The sequence below is a fragment of the Diadema antillarum genome, unplaced genomic scaffold (assembly GCF_040938485.1).
Source record: "Diadema antillarum isolate AM-2024a unplaced genomic scaffold, OU_Dant_1.0 scf00000078, whole genome shotgun sequence".
Classification (NCBI taxonomy): Eukaryota; Metazoa; Echinodermata; class Echinoidea; order Diadematoida; family Diadematidae; genus Diadema; species Diadema antillarum.
Window position 1 is genome coordinate 473333 of NW_027270967.1, and position 9984 is coordinate 483316.

A 9984-nucleotide genomic window follows, 5' to 3' on the forward strand; every position below is an offset into this window, starting at 1 on the left:
AAATTCTTAAATTAATCATTGTCGGGCAGTATATGCATATAAAGCCTACAAAGTTTCATGAAGATACCTGAGCCATATCCGAGTATTGGAGAAAAAGTTAAATATTTCCATTTTCCCCTCACCCTTTAACTCCGACCTTCGACCCCATTGCCTAAGACTTTCATTATAGAATCTTCAATATGGTAATACACAGGGCCGGCGCTACGTTTTAAACGTGAGGGGCCAAGTTTATATAGGGAACAGGGATCTCGATTCATCTTTAGGATGGGGGAGGGGGAACATTTTGGATGACAGTTAATTGTGTCGCAAAATCGGTTGCCAAACACCCCAAAAAAACAAACAAACAAACAAATAAAAACCAAAAAAAAAAAACCTCACCTTACTCTGAACCTTTCTCGGGATATACAGACTGTGTTCATATTAGTGAACGGTAGCACCAAAGCATGGTGAGCTTTTACTCCATTATTTTGTGTTACTTCTCGTATACTTAAGGAGCACAACATCTGATCAATACTTTTCCTATGGGAAATATGTTCTGACTGCAATTTTTTACCTGTTTGTACATGAAATGAAGTTGCTGTATCACCATAAAATCTATCTCGATGTTAGAAATTACATAACATTTTGCTTGGAAACCGCAAACAAAACTTAAGCAATTGCTACGTTGATGACAATTTATTTTGAAAACAGTAATCCGTCTTCGCCAGAACTCGAAAGTGAAATAACGATACCGCGATAATGTTTATATGACAATATTTTTCACGTTCTAGCTTTCAGCGGAATGATTCCGACTGAAAATACTATCCAATTATTACTTTCTATCATAATTCCACTAATTAAATGATAAGAACTCCGTCTCCTGTTATTTTCTAAACAGCTCTCTATGGTGTCAATGATCTTTTATATAGTTACCAATAGTTCATTGAAAACCTACATCGTTGCTTATGTTCAGTTCACGATATATGTAAATATATAAATATATAAATATAGACAGTACATATATATGTATATACATATATATATATATATATATGTATATATATATACATATATACAGAGAGAAACAGACAGACAGACTTAGAGAGTTGTACATCGTTTACAACACAGTGTATCAAGACGACAATACACCATCAGAGAGGTATCTAAATGTCAGTTTCTTTCTATAGCTCGATTAGAATAATTGAATTTCTTCTGTTTGTTCAAGATATTATCGATTATTTTCGCTTCCCTTCTCGTTGCCAGCAGAGTTCGATTGCAAACTGAAGTATGAACAAGGCCATAAAGGCTGGAGAAAACGTCTTAATGTTGTTTGCAGGTTGTAATTCTAGCGGAAGAGTTTCCTTGCTTAGAGTGTCACTTTTAGTACAGTGCCCCTAAAAATAAGGGAGACAAATATTGCAATACTAGTATTTTACTTTTGTAACGTCTGGAGAGGACATACTGTTAACAGAAAGAGGCAAAACTTCTTCTAGCCAGAGGGGAAAAAAAGAAAACATATTGTTATTGCCTTGCACTTATGTGTAAATCGATATCTCTGGAATTACATGACATCATAGATGAATGGATAGAGGGAAATCACTCTCGTTGGTCACTATTGATTTATATTTTGGAAAAAAGGTTTTGGAAATTTCGGTATGAATGCACTTTTACCAGCAACTTTATACAACTTCATACAATACACTAAATTGACCGTGCACACGGGCGGTGGTTCTTCGTGAATTTTAAGGAGTGGCAAAACTAATAATTTATCATTTATAGGCGCACTTGGAATCATTTAATATTGAAATAAACCCGGAAACCTACCATACGATTCTTCGTCACTCTGTATGTCATAATTTACAAGCGATTTTTTTTTCTTATCAAGTAATGTAAATTTGGAATAACTTCGACAACAGGTTGGCTAAATATTTGGTATGAAGGTGGTAATTGCAAACTTTTAAAAAGTTTGATGAAATATTACAACTTTTACGGTGTACCTAGATTCTCATTACTTCTACAATCGTACGACTTTGTCATTGGTTACTACTTTATGTTGATCTTTCATTATAAAATTTTGTTTTGCTTTAAGGATAACTCGTTACTGGATTTTGATCGTTGACGTAAATGATTAAACATTATCTTAATATTTTCCTGTCAAAGTCTAACATATTTCAATAATTAGTAATTTCTGGCTTTTAATTATCGAAAACAAAAATCGCCAGTTCAGGGCATCATCATTTACTAAAGAAATTAACACATTTTAACAAATTCATGTCATCAAATCGATTAGCGTGACAATATGATTCTAGTTCGTAAACATGTTGTGAAAACTGCAGAAACTCAATGTCTGTGTTTGTCCTATAACCCCATGAACCCCGAAAGCAAACGCCAATGGAAACGTAAAATGATGCCTCTAAATAATAACAATAGAAGTTATAAACTATGGTGATATACAATAATGGCAATTTATTACTTTGTTTGCTTGCTTGCTTGTGTCAAGATAAGTGTGGATTAAACGTAAACCATGCTGATCAGCAATAACTTAAGTTGAAGCATCTATAGATGTCGTTTGTGTGTCAGGATGATAAATTAGTGTATGAGCTCACTGACACCTCATGGGATTTTTCGAGGATCTAGAAGGGTACCTCATCTTCATAGATATACTTTATAGAGAAGTGTTGGTTTAAAAGAAAAAAAAAACAATAAGGAAACGCTTCCAGTTGCAAATTCAGTCACCGCATTTTGGCTTCAAAACGCTGAATGACATTACTCCCTCCTTCCATTTAGCCCTGGTGATGAATGGCACATGCATGATGACATTTAGCGGTTATTCCGTTGCTTCAGTTTGCTTTATCTAACTCGACATCTAATACTGATCGCTAACGTGAGGTGCAGCTTTTCTCACAACAATCAAAATCCTTTGCCAAACGAAGTAAAAATTCATGGCGGCTGGTGATTACTGAGAAGATGCTATATCGCTGATGTTTGTGGTAAAGTCGTGATGGGGAATTACCACCCGCACTTGTCAAGATCCGCATCGCGTGTATGTCCGTGATCTCTTCATCCCCTGAAGAAGCCCACGATGACGCGGCGAAAGGTGCGGTTAGCAGCAGCGTAGCAAAGTGGATTCAGCAGGCTGTTGATGTACACCCAGAAGAAACTCACCTACAAGTTAGTATTTAAAACGAGAGAGAGAGAGAGAGAGAGAGAGAGAGAGAGGAGAGATAATGGAGGGGTAGGGAATAGAGAGAGAGCGGTAAATGCGAAAAGCCTGTTTAGAATCTGCGAACGTCTATCGTTAAACAAAAACAAAAAAAAAATGATTACGGAAAGAAAATTTAAAAACTAAGATTATATATATATATATATATATATATATTATAAATAAAAAAAATGAAAAAATTAAGCTCTACAATACGTTTTCTTGTCTAATTTGATATTAATGTTCATTTAAATTCGTCAACAATCATTTATGTTCGAGCGATTCTCCTGAATCGTTTTTTCCCTTGGTTCAAATTTTATATTGCAAACATTTCAATTTGGGGTCAAAGATAAGTGTTTTCCATATAATATCATACAAATTAGTGACAGACTATTTTGTTGCGGCATATTACACCCCCATTAGATTTCCCCACCATCAGTACGTCGAGTTTTGGGCATAGTAAAGTCCTAAAAACCGGTTTCAGTTTCATTTTCAAGAATACAAGTTCGTATTTCGCGCAATCATCCATAAGGTGCCTCACCTCGAAAATACGGTTACAGCTTGTTATTCCGAAGGCTCGTTATTCCGAAGGCTCTTTATTCCTAAGATTCGTTATTCCGACGGTTCATTGTTCCGAATTTCATTTTCGGATTAACCAATCTTCGGAATAACGAACCTTCGGAATAACTCCACAAATTTTCGGATTAACGAACCCTTTTCATTTTCGGATTAACGAACCTCTAGGTATATGGAATTTGCGTGTTTCGGATTAACGACCCTTCGGAATAACGAACCTTCGGAATAGCGAACCTTCGGAATAACGAACATCTCCCGAAAAGGCTGTCATGTATTCTGCAAATTGATATTTTTCTATCCTTATTCTGTTGTGTTCAATGATCAACATTTTCAGAGATCATTATTATTCTTAGTATTATGACAATTTTATTATCATTATCGGCAAATCATATCAGTATTAACAATCATGTGCTAACTTGATGATCAGAGCATCATAAGCAATAGACCCATTTCACTTTCATTTTATCATTCACTTAATATACACTTTGTAATCGCAGGGTGAGTGGGTGTTTACAGTTACGCATGTACCCGTGTCTTATGGATTATTCCATAGATAAGGTACCCAACATGTGACATGCCTATTTTGACAATAACATAAGAAAATAAGCTTTTTCGTTGAACAAATGTTTTTCTTCAAATCATATTTAGTAATTCCTTTCAGATTTTAGTGAAAACGAACATTCCAAACTAAATTTTAAAAAAAGAAAGCAAGTCAGCTTACAAAATAGCAGTCTTTGAGAGGAAAACATGGTTCTTCTGTATATAGCGGGACACTTGTTACACTGTGGTGTCCGCTTCCAAGAGGAACCTCCCTTTTTGGCGTCACAATACCTACTTTACATTATTTTTATGTTTGTTTGTTTTTTTCCAATACAAGTGGTCATCTCCAATCAAAATTCAACTATCTATTCAAAGAATCACACAAGCCCAGTTTTTGGCCAGGGTTGAGATTCACCAAGGTTTCTTGTGTCAGCGGGACACCAAATATTAATTCTCCATTTCATTTTCTTTTTCTAATTAACACTGACAGTTGACAGTCAGTGTTTGATACTAATACAAAGAGACCACAGCTGCATTGTAAAAACGCGAATGAGGTACAATCATTGTTGTAATAAAACAAAAAAAAAAGAGAGCTGTCAATGTGCCCTGAAGTATTTCGCGGGACTTGCAAATGCATCTGTGAAAATCACAATTGGTCATATTTTTCATGTTTGTTGTGTCTTTACCCAATTTTCTCTCAAAATCTGTAAAACTATGTGAGTGCCACTCGCAAAATGATAGCAAATAGTTCAATATTGGTGCTTGACATGGATTCCACCCTCATGCAAGCAATTTTCGAGACACCAAATCATGCACGACAGAGTTGCACGAAGAACTTAATTCTTAACCAACTTGAGATTCACTCATGCAAAAAAAAAAAAAAAAAAAAAAACATATCCATAATTACTGTCTCGATGCAAGAATTTTGTTCAAGTATTCAAAATTAGCTTGGCTTCTATCATCTTGGAATTTTTAAGTGAAACCTTGAAAAGTAACATGAAATTTTTTTATCCCCCAACAAGCTGCAAATCTACCAAACTGGTATTACAATAAAGATTTCCCATAAAGAATAATGTCCCAAAACGTCTTGATTTTACACTTTGTGAAAATATGTCCGTTACTTTGTAGTAGCAAATTGTGTTTGTCATCAGAAAGGAAGATACTTACCTGAATAACAGTCCGTAAAATAACTGTAGGACTGGTACTTTGTAAGCAATGACATGATGAGACTTATAGAAGGAGAATTTAACCAGTGTGACCTTTTCTTTTGTTTTAATGGAATTACCCATATCCAAAAATATGGTGTTCTCTTCCGTCACCTGCAGGCATCTGTAAGCATCTTTGTTGGTATGTCAGGAGTGGTTGAACTACTAGCTGTTCTTACAATTTTGATACTTTAGAGCCAGGCATGTTCACCTTTCAAAGTATTTGAATGCTATATAGAATACTCGCAAAATATAGCCTGGGTGTTTTTGAATGACGTTTCCACGCATTTTTAACTTTAATCCTGACGTTTCCGATTGACAAGATCATAGTATTAAGAGGAATGCCTTTGTTGGTTGTTTTCAGTGGTTGTTCATTCGAATTCTTCACAAGTTGGATGAAATCTTAAGTAATTTTTCTCCCCTTTTTTACCTTCTTGTAGGCTCTGTAGCCCAACATTTTAGACTCTTAAGAATACCAAATACGATTTAAAAAAAAAACTGTTTCGATAGACAGATAATGATACATCACTGCTGTCTAGATATATACAAAATTTCAGTGAACTGTGTATATAAGATATCGTAAATCCCGCTGGGCATGTTTTCCTAGCAAGAAACCCCGACTTAATCTCCCTAGAGCTCTTGGAGTACAAGCAAAGAATGCAAAATATCGTATGAACTTCATTTCTCGTATCTATTCCAGCATTTTGCTTTTGCACAAAAACTTTTTCATATTTTCCCCCTCTTTATCCAAATCTATTGCTTTGATATGTCCGGTCGAAATACCAGTAGAAAGATATGTATTTTCATATTTCGTCAATTCTTCTTTAGCAATTCTTGTATTTCATACAAATTTACTATGTATACGTGTGAGCTCAGGTTTCAGATTCTAATTTTGTGCCACGAACTTACTTCTTTCCAATATTTTGTAAATCAATATCCAATGCACGTCTAAGGATATGATATTAGGAACCTTTTTTCATTTAATGATTATCAATATCATTATTATCAATAAATGATATTAACATATTATACTTTAATCGCTTGATCGACTTTGTAAAGGTAGACAATTATGATAATCTACGATTTTTCTTCTCAGTAAGAAGAACATAGTAGGCCTACATACAATATTGTGTATAGTGTGTATGTACGTGTTGTTGTATATAATGTTGATTTTCTTTCTTGCCTGCCAGTTGACTTGAGTTAATGATAATGATAATTAACATTTCTAGCGCTTAATACTGACGTCTCTAAGCGCATCAGCTGTTGAATTCCTATCATCATCTGAGCGAAATGTCAATGCTATATTGGTCCCCTAGCGCTATCTAACATCTAAACTATCTTTTAACATTGTTTAATGATTATACAGATAGGAATGGTGAAATGCTATAGGGCGAAAAGGTCGTTTTCGGTAGGTGAGATTAGTAATGGTACGTAAAAATTATTATGTCTTACTCTAGGCCTACTGTGAAGACAACTTCTTTCTGGCCCTTTCAACAAAACTTTGTCAGATTTATATACAACCTCCTATTGTTTATGGTCACGCTTCGTGGTAAGATAGTATAGAGTTGTATATTGATTTGAAATAAGTCTATGAGAGAAAATATCAAAATCCTATTCAGACAAAGAAAGAATTAAACTGGCGTAAAACATAATTCACTGACACGTAGGCTACTTCAGAGTCATTAAAATCATACAGGCACAACAGAAAATGATGGTCTACAACATCGACAACATTGTCTTTTTGTCCTTCATTGAATTTTAAACAAATGGTATTTTGGAGGGAGATTTGCTATCCTGTCACAGACAATAGAAAGGTATGCAGTTTGTGTTTTGCTGACTGTTTTCCTAAAATTTGACTCTACGTTCAATGAAGAAATAAGACAAAGAGTCATCTTACCTCCCTCAGGTTCTCACCAAATGCCTTATTTTGCTTTTAAAAGATAATACTATTATAACTCAGGATTGCTGTGTCAGACTCAGGAATAATGCATACAGGGTGCGTTAAACTTACGGAGTAAGCGCTCTCAAGAGAGCAGTTCTGCCCGCATATGTTAACGACAAAGACGAGAACAGCCCAGGGCGACCAGGAGAACACAAGCGCCATCACCACAAACGTCAGAGTGCGGAATGCCTTCGAGTTCTCTTCGGTGTGCTTTGATGCCAACATTCGCTGCTTGCGGACATAGTTCCCCTTTTCCTTCCCGTCCGCATCTCTGTGGTGGTGCTGCGAAGGCTTCATACCTGTCGATCCCTCTCTGCTGTCGGAAGAGATGGCATTGACTAACCGATATTCTACGCCTTCACCTTCCTCTCTCACCTGGAGGACTTCGTTTCTCTTGGCTCCAGGCGTTGAGGTCGATACAGCATCGTTCTTGGTCGTCCCTCCTTCTGGGAGGCCATCAGTATTCGTCCCTGATACACTGTGACTCGCTGATGCTTGCACTCCTCTGTCATATTTCGCTTGGGTTACATGATCAGGTCCATTTGTAACAGCTGTGATGGATATTTCTGCAGAGGCTGCCGCCGGATGATGTTGGTCCGTGTTGAATTCGGTATCAAAACTTTCTTTGTTATTTCGATTGTACGTATTATCCTCGATGTCCCCTTCTGTTGCATTCTCTGCGCTCGGACTCTGTTGATTGTTCTTCTCAGCTCCGAAACGATTCCGTTGCATGTCGTCTGTATCTGACGAAATGAAAGTGGGATTAGTTACGTCGAAGAGGAGAGTCTCGTTGTTGTGCAGTGCAGAACTGACGTCCGCCTCCGTTGGATATGGATCGTCATGACGCCTAAGTGAATTGTCCTGGATCGACTGGAGGTTATTTCCGCGCTTACGGATGATGTTGTAAATCCTGATGCAGAAGGAAATCAGAATGATGAGGGGGATGATATAAAGAAGGAAAGGAGTGACAACGTTGTAAGGGAATTCGCGTCTCTTGCCAGTGTAACAGTGAACATTGCGTCCGTGTTTCCTGAAGAGAACAAACCAGCACCAGAGGGGTATAGGGGCAACGTAGGTCGGTATGATCATGGTTAGCGCACGGGCTAGTGTCTTCCTTCGCAGGTGTACCAGAGGATTAGATAAAGAGTGATAGCGGTCGATGGCAATGACAAGCACAGACAAGACAGAGATGTGAACGAACACGTGATCAATGATGGAGAAGGCGAGACACGCCTCTGGACCAAAGGGCCAACCACCGCTGAAAAACTCGATGGAGTAGATGGGCATGGTGACACAGCCGATCACGAGATCGGCACACGCCATGCTGCAGACGAAGAAATTGAAGTACGTGCGAAGGTGACGCGACTTCAGAAATGCGATGAGGATGAGGGAATTCGCCATCACCGTCGGGACGGTAAGAAGAGTCATGGCGGCCCCAAGAACAATATTTAATGGCAATACTCGCCTTCGCACCTCACCGTCAACAATCTCTCTTTCCTTGTTCACTTCAGTCGACAAAAACATTTCTTCAACATAATAGAATGTTGTATTGTAGTCCCAGTTAGAAGTCATCTTTCCTCTTGCTTTGCTTGTATCCGTGAAAAAAGAAGGAAATAAAGGCAGAAAATATGATTTTCTTCTTTTGGGATCTTACAGTGGAAAACAGCAACTCCTGACTCACATATAACTGCTAATAGTAAAGAATCAGGAGGAAAGAGTCCTTCTTACAGAAGGCATAGTTGGATAGACGTTGGATTGACGATAATGGATTTCACCTACTTGAAAGCATTTGCTAACGAAATCATTGCAGACGTTTTCGCTGAAATTATCCAACACCAAGACGAGAATATTCAGCTCCGCCTCTCATACGTAGCTCAGCATGGGATGCGGAGTTTTATTTCCTGCGCCTTTATAGTTTAGTGTGCTGGATGCTGATTGGGTGTTGGACTTCAGAGCAACGTGGACAGCCCCCTGGCAACAGGTATGTATTATGGGATGTGAGAAAATGTATCAAGATTTTCGCCGATTAGAGTCAGTAGGACTTAACGGCCAGTATTCTTCACATGACGTAGTGGATGGGTACATCATTTGAAGGGTAAACAAGTTAGAAAAATAAAGAGTGGTTAAAGGAAACCAATATTTTAAAGTAACAGAGACAGCTTAAAGATCTTGTTGTGATGATTTGCTTTGGGGTCTTTTTTCTATTTTTTTAAGTAAATGATAATGTAGAACAATGCAACCTATCATATTGGATCACACTCGTGTTTGTCGATCGTCACGTGATGTACCAACATGAGCGTGTGTTCAAAATTGTGATCTCATTGGAGTATAAAGACTGCTCGTTCGTTTACCAGATCAGACAAACTTTAAACCTGCGTAGGAGACGAAAACGCATGATCACTAAGAAAAGTAAAGAAAAGAGCGGCACTCCGTGCCATACACCACCATCTAGTAACCGTACTTTGATATCATTGGCATAGATTTCTTCTACAGTAAAATGTTGACATGTTCTTTGCATTTCATTGTATAGCATATTAGGT

General features: G+C 37.4%; 1 protein-coding gene across 1 annotated transcript; it reads right to left on the minus strand.

Moving 5' to 3' along the window:
* Window positions 1–3039: 3039 nt before the first annotated feature.
* Window positions 3040–9016, minus strand: LOC139717626 (muscarinic acetylcholine receptor M2-like). The gene is made up of 2 exons (XM_071629133.1): window positions 7514–9016; window positions 3040–3144 (listed from the first exon to the last, which is right to left on the minus strand). Exons 1-2 carry the CDS (start codon window positions 9014–9016, stop codon window positions 3040–3042), a joined length of 1608 nt encoding a protein of 535 aa, XP_071485234.1.
* Between the last annotated feature and the right edge of the window lie 968 nt (window positions 9017–9984).

What these genes read in the sequence shown, in the direction of transcription:
- LOC139717626 (XM_071629133.1), bottom strand. Translation starts at nt 9,016, where the DNA reads ATGACTTCTAACTGGGACTACAATACAACATTCTATTATGTTGAAGAA. An exon ending in CTCTTGAGAGCGCTTACTCC is followed by an intron (nt 3,145 to 7,513) that starts GTAAGTTTAACG and finishes ACTAACTTGTAG; the next exon opens with GTGAGTTTCTTCTGGGTGTA.